The following is a 23,374-nucleotide window of genomic DNA, read 5'->3' as shown; positions in this document are numbered from 1 at the left end:
TGCTTAATTGTTGGTGAACTTTCTGCAATATGTTCTTGACACAATAATCATACATGTAGTGGTTAATTGAGTCTGCTTTAGTTTGTTGTGTGATGTCTCCCCAATGCTAGCCAGAGGAGCTATCAGCACAACAAATGGAGGACAAAAATAAACCAGAACATTTGGGGTATAAAAATTAAGGGGTTTCAGATGGAGGTTACCGGGCATGCGCTGACTGGAAATGAAGCCGTCTGACCATTCCAAAACTTCTGCAGGTGCAAACAGTATTGAAAGTGGGGTCACATGTAACTGCCCCAAAAACATCAAGAGCGCAAATAATCATGATGTGCAATAAAAAGGATGTCTGGAGGGCCCCCCATATGTTTCCTTGGTAGTAGTCTCTGAAGAAAGAAGCCAATAACAATCAGTGCACCATTATTTGCACTGCTTTGGGTCAAATTGAGATGCCGTTGGGTTGATGCTCTGAGCTGCATTTATACACTGTACATATACACTGAGAAGAAGGGACGCGGGTGGCGCTGTGGGTTAAAGCCTCAGTGCCTAGGGCTTGCTGATCGAAAGGTCGGCGGTTCGAATCCCCGCGGCAGGGTGCGCTCCTGCTGTTCGGTCCCAGCGCCTGCCAACCTAGCAGTTCGAAAGCACCCCTAAGTGCAAGTAGATAAATAGGGACCGCTTATTAGCGGGAAGGTAAACGGCGTTTCCGTGTACGGCTCTGGCTCGCCAGAGCAGCGATGTCACGCTGGCCACGTGACCCGGAAGTGTCTTCGGACAGCGCTGGCCCTTGGCCTCTTTGAGTGAGATGGGCGCACAACCCTAGAGTCTGTCAAGACTGGCCTGTACGGGCAGGGGTACCTTTACCTTTACCTTTACATATACACTGTACTGTATATGGTATTTCTGCTGTACCACATATCATGTGCCTAACTGTACATACAGTGGTACCTCTAGTTATGAACTTAATTCGTTCCAGAGGTCTGTTCTTAACCTGAAACTGTTCTTAACTAGAGGCTTGCTTTCGCTAATGGGGCCTCTTGCTGTTGTTGTGCCGCCGGCACTTGATTTCCATTCTCATCCTGGGGCAAAGTTCTCAACTCGAGGTTACTCTTCCAGGTTAGTGGAGTTTGTAACCTGCGGCATTTGTAACTCGAGGTACCACTGTATTGGTTTTGCTGCTAGCTGCATAGTGGCTGCACTCTGCTTTGCTTTGCCAGAGTAGCTTATTGAGCAGAGAGGTGCTGTACCATGTGTTGTCGCAGTGTTCTTGTGATGCCATATCCACACTGCATTGTGCACAGTTGCGCTGCTATACCACAGAGCAATAAAGACCATTCACAGCAATTTTGGGGCATATGCCACATAATGGTTGCCTTATTGCACCTCACTACATGTCGTGGCATTAGCCAGAGTCACTTTATTTTGCCAAAACATATGCTATCATTCTGCACTAGATCACACTGCAGTACTATACTGCAGCTCATGTTTAATACGCTACAATGCATCACAGGCATTGCACTGTATACAATCAGACCTGCACATTGAGCTTCATGTTGGCTTCCATGCAGACACACAGTATTACCCAGAGCATACCACGTGCACATATTTGCATGCTGTCTTGCTAGGCAGCACATCAACACATTCCGTGTGATTGCATTATTGTGACTTACAGCCACTCTGCAAGTCTCCTTAAATACAGTTCCCACAAACTGCATGCCTGCTGTGCAGGGCCACATTAAAGCACCACTTGCATTTTAGTTCATGCTTCCACATTGTATTACATGCTATGCACAGCAGCACACAGCCGTATTCACCATGCTCTGCACTGCTGCAAGCACATTGCACAATGGATAGCAGGAGCAGCTCCTTCAATGCCGTGTATGAAATTTGACCCAGAGACAATTCATCTGCAAATGATTTAGCTTCAGGTTCTCTACAAATGTTCATTGTGCTGTGAAGGGGAATGCCTCCACCCCTTCTGGTTGTATTCTGCTCCTGAGACTGAGCTCTCCACCTGCAGCCATGTGCCCCTGTATACATGGCCAGTTGTGATTGCGCTGCATGTTGCAGCCCTGCTCATCATGCTTCTGCAAAGTTAACACCATGTTCTGAATCCTCTCCACCAACTAGGCCTGCACATTGTCTTGAACTCTATCATGAAAGCCATGGTGCCCCTCCTGCACATTGCGCTGCTTGTCCTTTTCGTCATCATCATCTATGCTATCATTGGCTTGGAGCTCTTTATCGGCCGCATGCACAAGACCTGCTTCATCGTTGGTTCAGGTATAGTTCTGCAAGGGGGGGGGGGGAGGTAGGTAGATCATTCTTGCCTCCAAAAATGTTAAATTTTAGGGAGAGAGACCAATCCAAGTGTGTGCAAATGAACTGTAGGGAATAATCCTACTCCTTCCTTCCAGAATGGGGAATAGCACTGCTGGGATGAATTTCTGTTGAATTCAGTTTTCAGTGTGAGAGCTGCAGTTCTGAAGAATGTGAAAGGCTTCTCTTTCAAACATTTTTTCATACCGATTTGCAGCTATCTTTTATCATCATCTGCTTTGTTGTTGTTGTTGTTATAAACTTGAAAGAGCCTTTCACAATGTGATCCGGAGCTACATAGTGAGTTTCATGTGTTACAGGGAAATTGAATGGGAGAGGTTGAGAGACACCCCCCCGAGCCTTGCCTCATCACGAGGCAAGAACAGGGAATCTTCACTGCACATTCTCAAAACCTCATTCATTTGGGTTCAAAGCTCCATTCGCAAGGTGCCTGTTTGGTCAGAGGCTGCAGAGCCCTGACGGGCAGTCCCTAAAGTTGAGAAAAGGACTAACAGCAGAGTTTGCAGAAGGTGCCCACGCCTCCCCACGGAGCCTCAGGCCTCCAACAAGGGAAAACAGGGGAAGTGTCAATACCAAATGTAGTAATTCACTGGTAAATGTATCTACGTACTGGCTCAAGAAATTACTCATTGTATCAGTCTCAGTTCCAATGACGTTTAGGACCCAGGGAAGTGAGGTATAAGGGGAGGGGTTGGTGAGCCCACCATAATTCCTGAGATGTACAGTCATGTCTGTCTGCAGGACCTTTGCAAGGAGTTTGTACTGTGAAAGACTATATTTGATTGACAGGTACATTCCTGGATCTCAGGTTCTACCTGTGACCACACCTTTTCTGTGACGTAGCGATGATGTCTTGATGATGCTTCTGGAAATGTATTATGGGAAACTTTTAAAACTGATGTAACAATGTTTGGGGCTTCTGGCTGCTTCGTGTTTGTGGTGGTGGAAAGTCTTGCAACAATAAAGATCAGGCCTACAGGCCACCATTTTGCTTCTATCTCCTGGCTGAAGTCTCTTGCTTGTGACCCCGACCTGAACCTATGGGAGTCAAGGCTAGGCAATTGTGGGTGCTCCGAGGGCTCCCTATTACACATGCAACCTCTCTTAGCTCAGTTAGATAGCGTGTGTTGCTGATAACGCCAAGGCCACGGGTTTGATCCCCATACAAGCCACCTGCATATTCCTGCATTGCAGGGGGTTGGACTAGATGACCCTCAGAATTCCTTCCAACTCTACAATTCTATGATTCTAACCCAAATAGCCAGTTTCATTTTCAGCAACATAAATGCATGACTGGATTTTAAAAGCTGTCTACTGATATGCTTAAATGCCTAAATGTTAAAAGAACATTGAACTATCAAGTGAATTTTTGCTGTGTGTGTATTTTAGTAGTGGGGGGTGGGGGGTGTTGGAAATACAGGGCACAGTTTGAGAGATATGCAGATGTTTGTGAAACATAGTTTGGTTCAGCACTAGAATGGACCTGTCACTCTTCTCCCTGTCTGTCCACCCCCCCCCCCAAAAAAAATATCTCTGCATCCCTTGCAGACCTGGAGGCTGAGGAGGACCCATCACCTTGTGCCTTCTCTGGGCACGGACGGGAATGCTTGACGAACAATAGTGAGTGCCGTGGGAAGTGGGAAGGACCCAATGGTGGCATCACCAACTTCGACAACTTCTTTTTTGCCATGCTGACAGTCTTCCAGTGCATCACCATGGAAGGCTGGACCGATGTGCTCTACTGGGTGAGGCACCTTCCTCCACTGGGGGGGGGGGAGCAGCACTGCCAGTGGCTCATACAGAGCAATCCATATCATTTTCTGCTTATTGTCCCTCTCTCTACTCCAGATGCAGGATGCAATGGGTCACGAGCTGCCCTGGCTCTACTTTGTCAGCCTTGTCATCTTTGGCTCCTTCTTCGTGCTCAATCTGGTTTTGGGTGTGCTGAGTGGGTAAGTCTGATTTGGAGTGAGTATAGCATGTGAATCAGCCAGTGTATTTCTGGGATGCCTTTGAGGGCTGCTTCTTGTGCCTACATACATGTTGTAACTGGATAGCTGGATAAATAGATAGCATGTAACCATTCACACAAAATGCTTCCACCAGCATTCAAATGGGGAGGTGACTTCTGTGAGAGATCCAGAATCTGCCAAAGGTAGCATGGGTTGCATTTGTACTTTGTAATATCTGTTGAATTGATTTTGCTCATTTGCAGTATCAAATGGTTATATTTTAGTGGGAAAGATTCTGCACTGACACCCACTTTCCACCTCGCAAGTCTAGTAGTAGTGATTCTATATTTGGTTTTTCATGGTAGCATGTAGTATCACTTGCTTGCATAAATCGTGGAATTGTTATGATTCATTCATTGGGTGCTTAAAGTAATGTGAGGGGACAAACCCGTTCCCACGGGTTCACAGTCAGATAGGAAGAATGAGGCATAAGCAAAAAGAGGGTAGGAAGGACATAAAATAAAACCAGAAAATGTAATTATGGTATTGTGTGATGTCTAAATTGACAAACTATTGTTGGGCAAACCAAACCAGAAAACTTGGTTTGAAGTACTATATTTGTTAACTATGGTTTAGTCTGATATCTGAATTAAGAAAGCATAGTTTACAATGGTTGCTTACCTTCTCAAAGACACACCTAGTAGAATGAAGTTATAAACCTGAGTAGGACGCGGGTGGCGCTGTGGGTTAAAGCCTCAGCGCTTAAGGCTTGCCGATCGTAACGTCGGCGGTTCGAATCCCCGCGGCGGGGTGCGCTCCCGCTGTTCGGTCCCAGCGCATGCCAACCTAGCAGTTCGAAAGCACCCCTAAGTGCAAGTAGATAAATAGGGACCGCTTACTAGTGGGAAGGTAAATGGCGTTTCCGTGTGCAGCTCTGGCTCGCCAGAGCAGAGATGTCACGCTGGCCACGTGACCCGGAAGTGTCTTCGGACAGCGCTGGCCCTTGGCCTCTTTGAGTGAGATGGGCGCACAACCCTAGAGTCTGTCAAGACTGGCCCGTATGGGCAGGGGTACCTTTACCTTTACCTTTTTTTTACTGATAAAACAGTGGGACGCAGGTGGCGCTGTGGGTAAAACCTCAGCGCCTAGGACTTGCCGATCGCATGGTCGGCGGTTCGAATCCCCGCGGCGGGGTGCGCTCCCGTCGTTCGGTCCCAGCGCCTGCCAACCTAGCAGTTTGAAAGCACCCCCGGGTGCAAGTAGATAAATAGGGACCGCTTACCAGCGGGAAGGTAAACGGCGTTCTGTGTGCTGCGCTGGCTCGCCAGATGCAGCTTGTCACGCTGGCCACGTGACCCGGAAGTGTCTGCGGACAGCGCTGGCTCCTGGCCTATAGAGTGAGATGAGCGCACAACCCTAGAGTCTGGCAAGACTGGCCCGTACAGGCAGGGGTACCTTTACCTTTACTGATAAAACGGGAAATGGTAGCAGACCACCTCTCTAAACCATGACTTCTCTTGTGTAGTTAACTGCTTAGCGTGAACCATGAGTTGGTATGATATCTTTTAGCCTAGCATATGACAGTTGATGTGGTCCAGGTTCTATGCTGTACCGCTCGCCCCCCCCCCCCCCACTGAAGGGAGCAGAAGAAGCTAGAGGGTTATGGATTTAGGGCCAGAATGACTGATGCCAGATGCCAGGCAAAGGGAAGAGCCATTCTGCTGAGTTACCGACTTGTCAGGCCACTTTGATATAGTGTATAATAGCAGTGGTGACTGATTTTTTTTAGCAGGTGTGCACAGGGCCAGCCCAGCCATGAGGCAAGGTGAGGCGACAACCTCAGGCAGCAGGATCCACAGGGGCAGCAGACCCGCCCTCCAAGGAAAGCATCGCCCACTGTTGCCACTGCTGCAGTGGCAGCAACAGCTGCGGCACACTTCTTGGAGAGCAAGATCTCCTTGGCAAGCCCCCCACCCCCGCTGCCTCTACTGCAGCCTCTTTGCAAACAGGAGGTGCTGCTGGTCTCTTCCAACTCTTGTTCCTGATATAGATCTTTATTTCCCCATTGTTCCAGATGTAGATCTTAACTCACCCCTTCTTTCCTGGCCAGAGTGGAGGCACTATTTTGTGGTTCACTGCAGGTTCCAAAATGTCTTGGGGCAGCCTTGAGTGTGACACAAGCCATGCCCAAAGCGTTAGACGTTATAATAGAGACCCCTATTGGTATGGTGGTTAGAGTGTTGGACTAAGACCTGGAAGAGCAACAGTCTAGTCCCCACTCGGCCATGAAGCTCACTTGGTGACCTTGGGCCACTCACTGTCTCTCAGCCTAATCTACCTCACAGGTTTGGGATCCATGAGTGGGAAAGTGCTGTGGTGCTCATGTCTTGCTGTGGAATCTCCATTAGCATCTGGCTGGCCTCTGTGAGAACAAAATGCTGCCCTAGATGGGCCTTTGGTCTGATCTGGCAGGGCTGCTCTTTTGTCACCCTGTGCCTTGTTATGGTTTCGCCTCTAATCTATGGATCTGTAGAGCAGAGCAGTGCAGAACTAGCGTGTCAGGCAAGAATTCAGGCCTGACTCTCGTATGCCATAGCCAGGAGTGCTGCAGATTTCAGGAGTGCTTCAGAAGTGCCACGAACTGTCATAACCCCATGTCACAGGTTGACCATCTGTGGTGTATTTTCTGTTTGCTGTCTGCCTGTGACATCTGTGGCCTAGCTGAGGTGGCCAGATCTGTGGGTAGCTGGCACGTGGATGATCCTGACATTGGAGTGTATGTATTATATGTTTGTGGAGGTAGGTGGGAGCTTGTACTTAATTTCCCATTCCCTGCTCTGACTTTCTGATGTTTTATTCAGCCCTGTGTGTCCCTTAAGCACCGAGAGAGCTTTCCGGCTGTGCCAAACACATGACAACCAGCTGGATCAAAGGCTGTGCTACTGGCAGGCGGGCTTTGCACCAGTAGGTGTCTTTCAGCAGATGGCTAAGCTGGCCTGTGCGGCTAATTTGACCCATTTCTCCCCACAGAGAATTTTCCAAGGAGCGAGAGAAGGCAAAGGCCCGGGGTGACTTCCAAAAGTTACGGGAGAAGCAGCAGATGGAGGAAGACCTGAAGGGCTATTTGGATTGGATCACGCAGGCCGAGGACATCGAGCCTGACGAGGAAGGGGACGAGGCAGACGAGAAGCACACTCGTAAGGGCTCCGCCTGCCACCCGCTGCCAGCTTCCTAGCCCTGCTTTGCCAGAGACCAGTGCCCTGCTGAAGGAGGGGACAGTTTAGTCAGTGGCCTGGATGCTACCATCTGGGCCTTGTGGCAGCTCTGGGTGAGGGGATTAGAGAGGAATCAATCCAAGCAGCAGCGATGGAAGATTAGTGAGAACCTGAGCAAACTGGCAGCTGGGGAAGGGATCCTTCTTGTGGAGAGGAGGGAGGGGAGTCGGATGCCGTGTACCTACTGGGGAAGCAGGTGGATCTGGCAGTCGGGGACACGACTGGGTGGCAGGAACAGAAGAGAAGGGCAGGCCAGGCCAATCCCTCTGTCTCTTTATTTTTCTCCCTCTGCCGTTTGCTGAGGGAAGGGATACCGGGGTTGTGCTCTTTCCTTCAGCAATGCCCAGAATTGGCCAATTAGTAGCATGCTTTTACTTGTGCGTACCCTTCCCCATGGCTATAATTTGCAGCAAGGGAAAACGGAAGAGAGTTCCAAGGGTAAAACCCCTGGCACTGAGTTAATTAGTTCATTGGGACCTCATTAGTTACTTTGGGGTCGCTGAGCAAGTGGTAAGAGCAACTAAGGTCAGCATTGTGAGTAGACAGATATTTATGAGTCTCCTATTCATCTCATCTGTATTCCCTCCCCAGTCAGCTGAGGACAAATTTGGAGAATCTGGGTCCTTTCACCCTTCTGCCTCTCTGCCTCCCCTCTCAGAAATGGAGGCAACTTGAGGAGTCCCAGTGCGCTCCAACTAGGGGCTTATCCACACTTACCTTTAGCCCTGCACTTTCCAGGCACAGGTTTCCTTGTGAAAACCTGCTCTTTAAAGCTGAAGCATAACAAAAAGCAATGCGGGTTTTCAGCAGATTGCCGTTTACTCCAATTCAGCAGTAAAGAGTGGGTTTTCACAGGGAAAGCTTTGGAGCAAGGGAGAGAGAGAGCTCAGACACAGAGCTTTAAAGTGTGGACCTGTTGTAATTAAGGCAAAGAATATATCAGGGCTTTTTTTAAGCCAGAACTCACAGGAACTTAGTTCTGGCACCTCTCAGGTAGGTGCCATAGCCATTATAAGAAAACAAAGAAGGCATTCATGGTGAGTACTAGCACCATTTTTTCTAGAAAAATAGCACAGGTACGTGTAATGAAAATAATCACAAGTGTTTCCCCTGCTTCCCACTGCCTCCATCCCCCCTCCTTTGTTGTTTCCTTATGTCTATTTTAGACAGAGCTATATAAATAGATAAATGAGGGGAAAGTGCTCTAGCAAAAATCTACTTTTTTAGAATTAAAAATGACATGTTGCCTTTTCAATCAGCACCATTTTAGTGCCCGTTTTTCTCTGCTGATCTGTTAGTTAGCACTAAAACACTTTTTAGTAAACTTCTAAAATTTGTTCAACACTACTTTAAAATAATGTTTTTGATCAGTTTTAACATTTGCACTGAAATATGATGAAAAATATTGTATCAGATTGTACCTTCATAAAGGTTCATGGCTGTGTCACACCCATTTGTTTGGATGGAGCTTAGTGGGGTGTACACAGTGGGGGCGCAATGGGGGCGCGGTGCGACCCAGGTACCCTGTCTGGGGGGGGGGGGTGTGACAAGAAGGCACCCTGCGGGGGCTTGCGCTGCCGCTGCAGTGCAAGCAGCCATCACGCAGCCACAGCCACATGTGGAGGATCCTCCGTTCGTGGCTGCAGCCGCGAGCAGATGATCCTGGCACCATCCGTACAGCGCTGGAGTGGCGCCGCTGGCAAACTGCTATGTACAGCGCATGTGCAGCGTCGCTACATACAGTGCATGCATCGTACGTAGCAATGCCACACATGCACCTGCTTAGCCCCGCCCCGGGTGTCCCTATGCCTTCGCTCGCCCCTGGATCCCCAGAAAGCACAGTATCAGCTGCCGTGTGGAAAGCGCAAGTCTGCCCCTGTAGCTTTCAGTACTAGGAAGTGCAAATTGGGGGTGGAGGAGCCCTTGCTTCTTTGTTTAATCTTGGCAACTTTGACATAAGAAAAAGCAATCTGAAGAGAGCCAGAGAAACTTGTCCACTTTTCTCCATTGTCTTTGTTATGTAATTCACATTAGTTTGTTATTCTTCATTCATTTACCCCTTTCCCTAAATTATTTCCTTTCCCATTCATCCCTCCATCCTGTCATTCATCCCTGCCTTGCTTATGGAAGGCGTGACTGTGGCAGACCTGACGGAGAAGAAGAAGAAGAAATGGTTCAGATACAGCAGTCACTCCACCGACACCCACAGTAATTTCCTCATTTTCTTCCATAAGTAGCCATGTTTCATTCTCTTTAAGAGCTAAGCAGAAAAATATATATTCAAAACGCATCATGTATTTCTGTCCAATCCCCCACCTATGCTTCATCCACAGCCTACTTTGATTTCATTCATGTTTTCTTTTTATGTTACATCCATCTTCATGCTTAAGCTGGAGACAGGTTTTTGTCTTCCAAAGTTGAATGCAGTTTGAAAATGCTTAATATGGTTACACATTTCCTGATTTTTGCCTCTTGGGAAGCAGGTTTTTGAATTGTTTCAAACACCTGCAAAACTTGTTTAATAAGAGGTGGCAGGATGTGTACACCATTGGAAGAGAAGGCTTTTTCAAACTACTTATTACTTTTTTGTATTCAGCCTTAGAAGTACATTTGGGAGCAACAACAACAAAAACAAATTTCTTGTGTTGGGCTGAGCTCATGTTGTGGGATGTTTTGGAGTGCAGTGAATTTTCTGTCTCAGAGACGGCCTCTGGTCTGCATTATGCTGCTCCCAGTGGACAGCTGTTGGCAGATGCCATTCCCGCCCCCCACATGATGACATCCATCACTCACAAGGGCATTATGGGGAAAGTAAAATGGTGGCCCCAGCCAATGGCAACTGGGAATTTCAGCACCACTGTCACTGCAACAGAGGTGGTAGCCATTTTTCAAACTACTTCTTACTTACAAAAGGCAGTTTGCTTTATTTCATTAATTCAGCCAAAATTTTAACTTTTCAAACTTTCAACCTACTCTTATGATGAATGTGACCAATGTCACATTCATGACGCCGAAGGGAAGTCAGTGTTGTGGTTTTAATGCCAGGCAGTGGGCCTGGATAATTATAAGAAATGGTGCAGAGAGGACTTTGTGCTGTTTTTGAAAATCCCGCTTGCTTTTCTCTCTCTCCAGCCAGTCTCCCTGCCAGTGAAACCACCTCGGTGAATACGGAGAATGTTGGGGAGGAAGAGCATCACCAGAACAACTGCTGCGATGTGTGTTTGTGAGTTTGTGAGTTTCCTTAGTCAAAGGGAGGGAGGGCAGAATGGATTAGTACAGTAATGTTACATTTTCAGTTTCTTTGGGTTGGGGTTGACTCACAGGGGAGTTTACAAAAAAAAAAAACCACCCACAAAATAACATAACGTATTAACAAACAAAAACAGTACCCCGCCCCCAATTTAAAATGCCAAGGCCTAGGAGAAGAGGAACGTTTTTGCCTGGCGCCTAAAGATATATAATGATGACACCAGGTGAGCCTCCCTGGGGAGAGCATTCCACAAATGGAGCCACTGCAGAAAAGGTCTGCTCTCATGTCTCAACCCTCTGGGTTTTCTGTGGAGGCACACAAAGAATGGCCTCTGGAGATGGTTGCAGGGTCTGGGTCACTTAATATGGGGAGAGATGGTCCTTGAGGCATTGTGGTCCTGAGCTCTTTAAGGCTTTGTGGGTTAAAAACAGCACTTGACCCCAGAAACTCTCAGCCAGTGCAGTCAGGCCAGGATTGGCATTATTCTCAAATCGTCTTGCCCCAATGAGCAACCTGGCTGTTGAATTCTGCACCAGGAGAAGTTTCTGTACCATCCTCAGAGGCAGCCCCACATATAATGTATTGCAGTAATCTAACCCAGAGGTTACCAGAGTGTAGACAACAGAAGTTAGACTATCCCTGTCCCGATAGAGGCACAGCTGGGCCACCACCAGCTGAAGCTTATAGAAGGCACTCCTGTTGCTGCTACCCTCTTCTTCCAGGTCTAGTCTGGGCTCAGTCACCTGGGCAGGTGGTCTTGCATGAAGTAAAGTGGGTGGGCTGACAAGCAAGAAGGCAGGTGGGCACTGCTGCTGAGATGCTCTGACACTTCTCCTCTCTGCCAATGATTGTGTGCTGCTGCACCACTCTGCCTCCTCTTCTGTTTCCATGCTGAATGAAGGAGGCTGAGCACCACAGTGACATCACATACTCCGTGTAAAATAGAAGAGATGGAGGAGTGGCAGAGCAGCAGTGGCAGCTAGGCAGCTGAGCGAATTAGCTCAGTGTGCTGAAAACAAGACTATGGGCAAATGTGGAGAGGCTGCAACTTTACCATCCAGATAGCTTTGATTCTAGATTTAAAATAAGCCTAGAAAGAGCTTCATAGTTTGAACCTAACCTACATTGCTAACCACTTCCTCCTGTTTACCACAGTGTGTTCTCTCCTTTCAGGCAAGAGGGCTTTGTAATGGTGCCCAAATCAGCACTGAAGGGCGAGTGTGTCTTGCCAAGAATGTAACCAGGCATTTTTAGGCCCTTAAGTTAAACATGACACAGTTCCTTTACCGCTGTGACTTAATATGGCACAATTTATCAGTGCTCTTCAGCAGCTTATATTCATTTTAGTAAGATTTGCACATGAGAAAGTCCAAGTGGATTGGGTCCCATATGTTGCTTCCTGGGAGGAATTCAGAATAATGCTAAGCAGATTACTCTGTCAGTGCAAGCATTCCTGCTTGCCTGGTGGAATAATCTGCCCTCTCGTCCCCCTGTACACTGTTCTGGGGGTTATCCTGATCTCTGCTGAAGCCAATTTGGCGGGGAGGAGGGAGGGATGGGGGGAGGCGAGGGGAAGAAAAGCAGAAGCCCTTGCAGTGGCTTTCGTTGGCAGGTCTAGTTACCACCCGCTGTCCCACTCTGTCTCCCTTGATAGCACTCAAAATATGCTTTCTCGGGCAACTGCCTCATCTTGCCTCATAGTAGGGGCACCCCTGGCAGCTGAACATGAGAAAATAGTTGCTAGGGTAGGGCAGAATAGAGATGGGCAGAGGGGGAGACACATTGTTGGGCTGTCCCAACTCTTGATTGTTGCTTTAACCTCTGTGCACCATGGCTTAACCCAGTGGTTACAAGAGGTCAGATTCCAGCCCAGATCATAAAACTGAGCAACTGCGGTAAAGCTGAGACAACTTTAGAAGGTGATTCTTCTAGCGACGGTCCTATATTTACTACCTGATAGTAGAAACAGAAAGAGATACGCTATTTTTTAGTGTTCTTGCCTGAAATCTTTTCTTGGCATGAAGATGCAGTGATGGGAGACATTTTTCATCTGCTTCATTTCTGCCTGTCAGGTTGCAGTTAAAGGTGTAGCATAAAGGCTAGCAAAATAAATCAATAAATAAAATGTCGGGGGTGCCACCTGGCAACCCTAATTTGGGTTTGGGATATCTGTAAAATGTGAAATGCTGACAGTGTCTGTGAGCCTCCTCTAAGAACTGCTGCCCCTGTATCCTTGATCAATTTGTAATTTCTCAGCTTTCAACTGCAGCTGAGAGAGAGTTGTGTTTCATTTTCTTGTTGAATTTCTCCTGTCTTCCACAGAGGCAAGCTCTCCAAGACCAAATTTGGGTGAGTAGGATGAAAGCTGCCTTTCCCTCTGCCCAGGGCTCTCCTGCTCTCTGGCTCTCATCAGTGATATCTGTCCCTCTCCCATCCCCCCTCTGCTGCAGCCGCCGAGTGCGACGCATCAACCGTCTCTTCCGGAAGAAATGTCGCCTGGCTGTCAAATCTGTCTCTTTCTACTGGATGGTCCTGCTCCTTGTCTTTCTCAACACTCTCACAATTGCCTCTGAGCATTACAATCAGCCTGATTGGCTCACGCAAATCCAAGGTAGGGTTGCAAGACACAGGGAATGTGTATTAGCGCCAGCAAGGGAGTATTGTCCAGGAGTTAGCGCAGAGCAGGGAGAGCCTCTAAGGCCCATCTGCACTGTGCATTTAAAGCAGTATCATGCCTCTTTAAAGAGAGTTCGCTGGGAAGGGGGATTGACTGTTAAACCACTCTGGAAGTTGTAGCTCTGTGAGGGAACAGGGGTCACCTAACAACTCCCCACACTCTTAACAAACTACAGTTCCCAGGATTCTTTGGAGCACCATTGCTGTTTAAAGTGGATAATGTATGGTATGGATGTGGCCTAAGAGGGTAGCTTAGTGATTGTGGTCAGGACTGAGAAGCAGGAACATGGTTTTGAATTAATTTTTAATATACAATTGGCTGAGGTGGGGGGGGGGTTGTTGCCTCCCTTCCCCAACTATGGATTTTGGGGGGAAACAAAATTTGGTTGTTCCACTTCTCTTAAACAAAACCACACACTGCTTTAGAAATTCTTGACTGCCATCTACTGTTCTTGTTCTGTAGCAGGAGTGGCTGAACCATGATCCTCAAGGTGTTGCTGGACTTTTAACTTCCATCATCCGTGACCTGACACTGGGCAGCATGTGCTGGCTGGGGGCGGGGGGGGGGGTAAAGGGAGCCCACTGATGCCTCAAGGGGCACCGTTTCTCCATCCCTATTGTAAGGCAATTTTATCTGGCTCTTTCCTGCCCTAACAAACCTTTACCAAGACATAGCAAAAACTTTGCCCACAGTTCTATTTGCAAGTAAAAGAAAAACATGTCCAAGCCATAAGAAACACAGATATTCAGATATTTTACATTCCTCTCTTTAGATTTATCTGTGCCGAGTATGTAATATGTAACTGCATATGTTTGTATGCAATGCATTGCCTGCCCTGAGCACATGCTCTTCCTAACTGGAAATCCTAACTGACACCAGCTTTAATATGGAGCATGACCGCTTACACATCTGTGTGGATTTCCTACCTCTGGATGGACTGATATCTGGGGAACAAATGATATGGTCCCTGAGAATATTGAAATTGCGCATACTTGAGCTGATATGCATGAATTGTTTGGAAGTGCATGATATAAATCCTACAGCTGCTTGGTCAGTCTAGTTTGCGGGCTACCAGTTGACCATCCCTGTTTTGAACTTGTAGGCTTGCTGAAAAATACTTGGGCAGCTGATCTCATCCCCATCCATTCCAAAGTGCCTTGTATATGTGAGTTACTCTGTAGAAAAGGATCAACAGGGAAGTGCAGAAGATGGTCAAATGGAGAGCTGAGGAGTCTCCATTTACTCCTCTCTGCTCTGCCATTTTCGTCCAGCTCAAAATATTTTGAGTCTTCAACATATTATTCCCACTTTGCAGATGGAAACTGTGAAAAAGCATCTGTCCTCCAGTCTGTCTGACACCCAGTGTACTGTGTGGTACTTAATTAACATTGAGGACTAGGAGCATAAGGCTGTCCCATATACCTCTTGTTGACCCTCTACTCTTTCTTGCCACAGCTTATGCTAACAAAGTACTGTTATCGCTGTTCACCATGGAGATGCTGTTGAAGATGTACAGCCTGGGACTACAGGCCTATTTTGTCAGCTTCTTCAACCGCTTTGATTGTTTTGTGGTATGTGGTGGAATCCTGGAGACTGTCTTGGTAGAGTTTGAGATCATGCAACCTCTTGGAATCTCTGTGCTTCGCTGTGTCCGCCTCTTACGGATCTTCAAAGTCACCAGGTCAGGTGGTGGTCGTAGTCATGGGTGATTGGGTGGCATTGCTTAGGGCTGGGGCATGCACTCAGGGTTAGCTTAATTCAAGGTGGTTGCCTGCTAGAAAATTCAGGTTGATTTGCTTATGGCCTGAAGATGTATTACTATAGAACCCTAGGCAGGTGGTCAGTATGTACTTATTGCACATATTAGCCTCTTCCCTCAGAAGCTAAGATCAATTTACATCTGCTTCCTCTACATCAGGGGAGGGAAGCCTGTTGCCCTGCAGATGTTGTTGGAGTACAGCTCCCATTGTCCCTTGACTATTGGCCATACTAGCAGGGCCTGGTGAGAGTTGGAGGCCAGCGAGGCCAGTTTCCCCATCCCTATTCTAGTAGTGCTGGTTCTTACCTGTGAGCTGAAGTGCCCCAAGTCCCTCGACCCATTTATCCATCCCTGGTTTGCTTTCCAGGCACTGGGCCTCGCTGAGCAACCTCGTGGCCTCCTTGCTGAACTCCATGAAGTCCATTGCGTCCTTGCTGCTCTTGCTTTTCCTCTTCATTATCATCTTCTCATTGCTGGGCATGCAGCTTTTTGGGGGCAAGTTCAACTTTGATGAGACCCAGACCAAGCGCAGTACTTTTGACACATTCCCCCAGGCCTTGCTCACAGTCTTCCAGGTAAAAACACACATGGGGTACAAGTGGGGGGGGCTGGGACCAGCCTTCGACAGGTTTGGGTGCTTACTGGGGATTGGGCTATGTAAGGGACAAAGGGTTGAAGCCCCTTATTTCCCACCTGGATCCCAATCCTGTCAACTTCCCCATCCCACTATTATTATTATTATTATTATTATTATTATTATTATTATTATTATTTTAAAAAAACGTTCAAGAGGGAGGGAATGGCAACAGCTGTCAATGCAGCTTCCCATGACTCCTGGGTGACCTTAGAAGCCACTCAGTTGTGTCCTTGAAACAGACTTAAAGAACAGTACAAGGAAGCAGTGTGATCCCTTCAATAATTGAAGGGTTGTTGACCCCGGTGCACAGAAGAAAAAAGAGCTTAAAGTTCCATAGAATCACATGTTACAGTTTTAATGGGTATCCATTACGGAACGAGAGGCAAAACTAGTATGCTCATATCGGCTCTGTGGCCAATTGCATATAAGGAAGGAGCAGGAGTGCAGACCAACCTGAGCGCCAACCTGAGCTTTTAACCCTATTAGCCTCTGCACCTCAGTTCTCTCTTTTCTTGGTTGGGACTCCAAAATGGGAAATATATCCCACCAGAAGTAAAACAGTTGGGGTGTAGTGGTTTCACAGCAGAAATAAAGAGATCCTTTCAATCTCCATTAAGCTTTCAATTCTTGCCCTCAGATCTGTATGCCATAATCACTTCTAATTTAGCTGACCCTAAAATTCTAAAAATACAGGCCTTGGTTTACCCCACCTCATCACCACAATTATAATAATATTAATTACACATTCTGTGGGAGAAGCAACACAAAACTGTGACTGGTCCTAGCTTTCTGGGGGTTTTAAGTGTTGATAGGGAAAGAAAGACATGTATGGTGTCATGAATTTAGACTTTGTGTTCTCAGTTTATAATCACAGTCTTTTGGAAGCCCTAGGCTGCCAATTTACCACCTGTAGCTGATAAAAGCACTTTAACAAAGTGCATACCTAAAACTGTGTCAGGTTCAATTTTGGTTTCGTATACAGTAACCAGGTACAAGAGAATATTTGCTTTCATCTTCTATTTTTATTACTAAACAAATACTTCTAATAACACATGGATATCATTATATAAAGCATACCCACTAGGATAAGCAACAATAGTTCTGAAACATTTCTTACCGTATTACAGAGGCTAGGTATTGAGATTTCAGTAGTTGAAAATAGGATACCATATTCTAAGATCCAAGTTTTTATTGGCGCCTTTAGAGTAAGGTGCTGCTAGCCATTTAGGGGCTATAAGCAAGAGAGATTCAGATGGTAGGAAGCTGATATATACAAAGATCGGCTCATGTTTATACTGTTTCTGAATATTTTATTTTGTTATATTTTAAGCTCACAATCTGAACTATCTCATAGTCCCTAAATATTTCCAAGAATTTAACATAAATGATTACTGGTTTGTTCACAGTCATCCTAATTTGCTTGCTCAAAATTTACTTGGTGGTTAGACAAAGGGTTCTTCCACACTTCTGTTTATCCCATGCCTAGAAAGCACGAGTCCAACCGAGCAGTTTTCTCCTTCCCCGTCTTCCTTTCCTAGGGAAAACTCACTCTTTAACTTGGAGCAAATGTCAGTCTGGGGGAAACTTAAATTGCTGTTTGCTCCAACTGAGCACTAAGAGTGGGTTTTCCCCAGGGGAAAGCAGCAAGATGAGCAAGTATGAGCAAGTCTTGGGTCTGGTCTTTATTAAGCACATATTCTGATTTGTTTACGGGATGATTATATGACAGTGAGTATTTATCTTGCATTCATCTGGAGTGTCACAAGTTCCCCATCCCTGGAATACCACAAGGAAGACTGCTGTAGAGTTGAGTGTTGTGCTAATTACATTATTTATTACCTCTAATTGATTTTATTATTGATTTGTTTTAAATTGCATTGTAATAAATGTATTGGGATAAATGTATTGGCGGGCAGCATATAAGTACTTTAAATAAGCAGTTAAAAAACAACAACATTTAATTGTGGAACTATCTTAATTATATTTGCTGTTCCCTTTGCTCATGCCACAGATCCTGACAGGGGAGGACTGGAATGCAGTGATGTATGATGGGATCATGGCCTATGGCGGCCCCTATTTCCCAGGTATGCTGGTCTGTGTCTATTTCATCATCCTCTTCATTTGCGGCAACTGTATCCTTTGATTGGCGGTGAAGATTAATGGACCTTAAGTCCAAGAGGATTGATGCTAGGCTGCTAGATTGCTGATGAAAAATTGCTGAGTCGGGCCCCCAAATTTAATTCAGGTCCTCACCTTTCCAGACCCTGAAGTTAGAAATCAAGCTGACCTTCCCATGGTTACATTAGGATGGAATAGTGGTTGCTACTGCAGTGCTTAAATAGGGATCGGATACAGGGCAGGCAGCAGGAGTGAGGGCATTTGCATCTGTGAATGCTGGGATACATGGTTTCATTGGGCAGCATATATTCTTTTTAAATGCTTATGAAACTGCAGATGAGGAGCATCATCTAGAAAGAGACACTCTCGCTTCCCTCACACACAGGATGAAATGCCTCTCCTAAGAGGATGCTGACTAGGATACATAGTGCATAATCTAACAGCAAAGAATAGTATACAACTTCTTTCAGAACTATTGCTTTTACAGCTTATATAGATTTGATTGCTAGAATGAACAAATAAAACTCGTATGATTAATCTGTTCACATGTCTTTAACGGGGGCACAGCCCTCATCCTGAGGGTGTGTTGGCTCGGGGTGGTTATTACCCCATTGCATCAGGTTACATTTTTCTGAACTTTCAACCCCAGATATTCTGCTCAATGTCTTCTTGGCCATTGCTGTGGACAATCTGGCAGATGGCGACAACATCAATACCTCCAAGGAGGGGGAACACAAGGAGAAGTGAGAACTGTAATCCGGGGGGGGGGGGTGGCAGGTTGGAGAAGAAAGTGAACTGACCAAATGTTGCTCAGTTTCTAGCTTTGTTTTTATTTGTATTGTTTTTAAATTGCTCATTGTAAGTCTTCCTTCTGATGATTTTGTTCTGAAAGAAAGGGCACATTTAAAGAAGCCCGCCTCCCCCTTGGGTCCTCCTCCCCCTGAGGCAGAGTCTAGATTTTCCTTCCTACCCTTTTCTATAACTCTCATCTTTCCCCCTCTTCCCTGCCACAATTCAGAGAGGCACCACCAGAGGGGGAGCAGAGCAATGAGAAAGAAGAAGAGAAAAATGTGAAGGTGAGAACTGAAACCCTGACCTTCTTTTCTGACCTTGTTGCTTCTAGAGATGCAAGTAGTCCTCCCACAGATCAGTAGGCAGCAATTCCACATGAGTAATAGATATATAACTTTCTGTTCATTATCACTGTCTAAGGCAGCTTTTGCCAATCCAATGTCCTCCTGAGGTTTTGGTCTACAACTTCCACCAGCCTTAGCCAGCTGATTTCTATGTGTCTTTATGGCCTAGTTCACTAACAGAACGATCCGAATTCTGCCCAGGGAGCAGCAGGAGGGCAGATCAACCACTGCACTTGAAACCCTGCTGGCTGCTGCTGGCCAGTGGCATGGCCAAATCTAAAAGAGAAAGCACCCAGCACCTCCTCCCCTGTCCAGAACAAGCCAGAATGGATTCTGCATGGTGCTGGCCAGGGCAGAAGGGGTTTTGTTTCAGATTTTGCTGTGCCACAGGTATAGCCACTGGTAGCCTGCTAAGACCCATTTGGAGAATTTCCACAATCTGCCACTGGTGGAAGCTTCCTACCCTACTGAGTACCAAAAGTCGCCACCTGCAGAAGGTCATTGGCACTTCAACCTAACCCTGTTTAGCAGCATGGACCAGATGTAAGGATTGCACTGTAAAGAAACACAGCCTGTTTCTGGGCTGTGCCACTTCAGACTTCAGGCAACGACTTGCAAGACCGAACACCCCTTCATGCAACCCCCCACTCTCCATCCCCCACCACACACACAGCTATTATGACCCCCTATCCTCCACCCAGAGGGACGTGGGTGGCGCTGTGGGTTAAACCACAGAGCCTAGGATTTGCTGATCAGAAGGTCGGCGGTTCGAATCCCTGCAATGGGGTGAGCTCCCGTTGCTCAGTCCCTGCTCCTGCCAACCTAGCAGTTCGAAAGCATGCCAAAGTGCAAGTAGATAAATAGGTACCGCTCTGGTGGGAAGGTAAACGGTGTTTCTGTGCACTGCTCTGGTTCGCCAGAAGCGGCTTAGTCATGCTGGCCACATGACCCAGAAGCTGTATGCCAGCTCCCTCGGCCAATAAAGCGAGATGAGCGCTGCAACCCCAGAGTCGGCCACAACTGGACCTAATGGTCAGGGGTCCCTTTACCTTTACCTCTATCCTCCACCCAAATACAGGCTTCATCCAGGTACATAAAGCTCCATCCCCCCACCCCTGGGGTTTATGACAGCTTCAGTGGAGTGTGGTCAGATCAAAAAATGTCACAGGGGAATGATAAACACCCAACACCTCACCTCTTATGATAACTGGAGCCATTGCTGTGGCTGCTTTTAAGGGGGTGGAGGACAAAGAAAGGCCTGGAGATTTAATTATGGCCTTTGCATCATGTCTGCTTCAGCCTCTGAGAGAGTGCCCTCTTCTGCCTATTTCTAGTAAGCACAGGCCTCAACCAGGTGTGCATGTGTGAACTGGCTTGCTAGCTTTTAGTCACATGGTGGAGAGCTGTAGTGGCTCAACAGGTTGCATGGAGGTAACTTGCCCTGCTCCTCCTTAAAGGGCTGAAGTAAATGAGGCAGTGCAGCCATGTTTGCAGCTCACACGTCTGTTCTGTTTGAATCAAAAGCAGGAACTGAGAGGTCTAATTTTTACAACAAAAGGACCATGAAAGTGAGTTAGGCTCAGCACACTGTTCTCTCAGCGCTGTTCTGATGGTAAAAGTGTGATGGGCTGAGGAGAAAAGCTCTGGTAGGAATGGAGTGGGAGTGTCTCATCCACACATCTATTTTAATATAAGAATTGGTGTTGCTTAGACTGCCCTCCCCCCAGCCTGCTTTAGACATGGATGGAGCAGACATATGAAGAAGAAGTGTGTTTTTCCTGTCATATCATTTGTGGCTGACTCCTCATCTTTATTGCTTGGTGATAAAACAGACTCTGCAGGTTGTAGAAGACCAGGGCCTCTTTCTCTCTTTGCAGGCATATCATTGGTACAATAATAGTGCAGTAGTGGTGGATTTATACTGAACCACATCCTTCTGCTTTATTTGTTACTCTGGCATGTTTTCCCAGTGTTGCTGTATTATTGCTGTTTAGAGAGGCACTCTTGCCCCATAGCACAATAAAAGTGGGACAAAATAAATCCTAGAGCATTTATGGTACGAAAAATTACAGGATTTCAGCAGGAAGCTACTGAAGCTGGCTAGAAATGAAGCAGTGCGTCTGCCCCAAAGCTTCTGCAGGCACAGACAGGATTAAAAGTAGGATTGAGTACAACTGCTCGGAAACCATCGTGAACACAGATTGTCATGGATCCACAATAAAAAGGAGATCTGGAAGTGCCCCTGGCAGGAAAAAATGCATCCTGAATTGAGCTGCATGCGCGCACATGTACAAGGCAGAGGTGCTTGTCATGCCCTTCTCTGCACAGGCCCTCGTGCAAGCACAACAGTCACTTGGAAGCCTGGAAACTTTTGAGAAGGATCTCTCTCTTTCATTCAGATCTCACCCCCACCCCCATTACACACGCAAACACACACACGTCTAAGGCAGCCTCGCACTTGAACCCTCCTGAGGAAGTGCCCACCCCCCACCTCTAGGGTGGTGGCAGTCTGCCCAAGTCCAGGGTGGAGGAGTTTCCTGCCTTAGTCCTGAAGGTCAGAAAGGCTGAACTGGACACTCCTCTCTCCTCACTCTGTCTGTAGCCATAGCCAGCAAATACTACAGAAACTGTTGTATTAAGTCCAGTCTCTCCTGCTCTCATTGGTGATGCCCAGTCTGCTTTCTCCTCAGGTGGAATGTGGGGAGGAAGAGGAGGAGGAAGTAGAGGAAGGCAGTGAAGAAGCAGGTGAGGAAAGAAACGTTGTGTATGGTACTATGACAATCATGAGGATTGTTACCTTGCGGAGACAAAAAGGCTATTTATGTTTTCACACACGAGACCAAAGCAGCTCTTGACTGCAGCCTGGTTTGTAATTGAATGTAAAACTTACAATTGACCAGGCTGCTTATTCTGCCTCTCCTCCTCCCAGCTTTTCTCTTCCACGTAAACAACTATCAGGCATCAACATAAATTGCCTTTGAGCTCCTCTGGGATATTTAAGCCTTAAGTATAAAAGGCAGCTACTGTATTGCAGGGAACCAGGAAGGGGATCAATGGAAACATGAGTTCAGACTCTAAGCTTGGAGAACTGGGTCTAAAGTAACACAATGGATTTCAATAGGGACAAAGGCAAGGTCCTTCACTGAGGCAGGAAGAACCAGCTGCAAAAATATAAGAGAAGGAACACTGGGCATGCCAGTAGGACATGTGAAAAAGATCTAGGGGTCTTAGAGGACCACAAGCCGAAAATGAGTCAAGAGTGTGATGCAACAGCAAAAAAGCTAATGCTATTCTAGGTTGCATCAACAGAAGTATAATGTTCAAGGGACTTAATAGTACCACTCTATTCTGCCCTGGTCAGAGCACACCTAGAGCCCTGTGCCTAGTTCTGGGCGTCACAATTTAAGAAGAACGTTGACAAGCTGGAACGTGTGCAGAGGAGGGCAACCATGATGATCAAGGGTCTGGAAACCAAGCCTTATGAGGAATGGTTGAGGGAGTTGGAGATATTTAGCCTGGACAAGGGGAGACTGAGATGAGATATGATAGCCATCTTCAAATATCAAAAAGGCTCTTGAATGGAGGATGGAGCAAACTTGTTTTCACCTGCTCCAGAGGGAACCAAAGGCTTGATGTTACAAGAAAGGAGATTTTGACTCAACATCAGGAATAACTTTCTGGTGTAAGAGCCTTTTGACAGTGGAATGGGATCCCTTGGACGGTAGTGGATTCTCCTTCCCTGGTGATTTTAAAGCAGAAGTTGGATGGCCATCTGTCTGGGATGCTGGGATTCCTGCATTGCAGGGGGTCGGACTAGATAACCTTCAGAGTCCTTTCCAACCCTGAAATTCTGTGGTTCTATGCAGCCTCTTTCTCTCCTGCTGCAGCTCACTTTTTCCATTAGCCTTTGCATAGCCTCCCCTCAACCTTCCTCCCTTCCTGTATCAACTGTTAAATTGTAGGTTTCTTGGGGCAATTGCACCTCTTCTCTGTTGTTACTCTGTTATTCTGTCGTGCACCATGCACATTTATGGTACAGTCAAACCTTGGATGTTAAACGTAATCTGCCCCAGAAGACCGCTTGACTTCCAAAAGGTTTGACAACCGAAAACTGAAGGCAGAAGCCTCAATACAATAGGGAAATTCAAAACAGAAGCCACATAGCACATTTGGCTTCCAAAAACTATTCAAAAACTGGAGCAGTCACTTCCGGGTTTTCGGCGTTCAGGAGCCAAA

At 46.7% G+C, this 23,374-nt stretch overlaps 1 protein-coding gene across 1 annotated transcript in view; it reads left to right on the top strand.

The window, feature by feature from the left end:
* Positions 1-23,374, top strand: part of CACNA1F (calcium voltage-gated channel subunit alpha1 F) — a 59,413-nt gene that overhangs the window by 6,828 nt on the left and 29,211 nt on the right. Inside the window, exons 6-19 of the mRNA XM_083420945.1 lie at positions 2,125-2,277; positions 3,883-4,079; positions 4,183-4,286; positions 7,317-7,483; positions 9,692-9,769; positions 10,694-10,784; positions 13,134-13,160; positions 13,262-13,422; positions 14,944-15,169; positions 15,615-15,822; positions 17,896-18,016; positions 18,652-18,745; positions 19,021-19,078; positions 21,829-21,883. Of these exons, the coding sequence (XP_083277071.1) occupies positions 2,125-2,277; positions 3,883-4,079; positions 4,183-4,286; positions 7,317-7,483; positions 9,692-9,769; positions 10,694-10,784; positions 13,134-13,160; positions 13,262-13,422; positions 14,944-15,169; positions 15,615-15,822; positions 17,896-18,016; positions 18,652-18,745; positions 19,021-19,078; positions 21,829-21,883 (1,740 nt within the window). The remainder of the gene's footprint in view (positions 1-2,124; positions 2,278-3,882; positions 4,080-4,182; positions 4,287-7,316; positions 7,484-9,691; positions 9,770-10,693; positions 10,785-13,133; positions 13,161-13,261; positions 13,423-14,943; positions 15,170-15,614; positions 15,823-17,895; positions 18,017-18,651; positions 18,746-19,020; positions 19,079-21,828; positions 21,884-23,374) is intronic.

The sequence above is a fragment of the Podarcis tiliguerta genome, assembly GCF_965153285.1.
Source record: "Podarcis tiliguerta genome assembly, chromosome: 17".
Classification (NCBI taxonomy): domain Eukaryota; kingdom Metazoa; phylum Chordata; class Lepidosauria; order Squamata; family Lacertidae; genus Podarcis; species Podarcis tiliguerta.
This window is presented reverse-complemented; position numbering and strand designations above follow the sequence as displayed.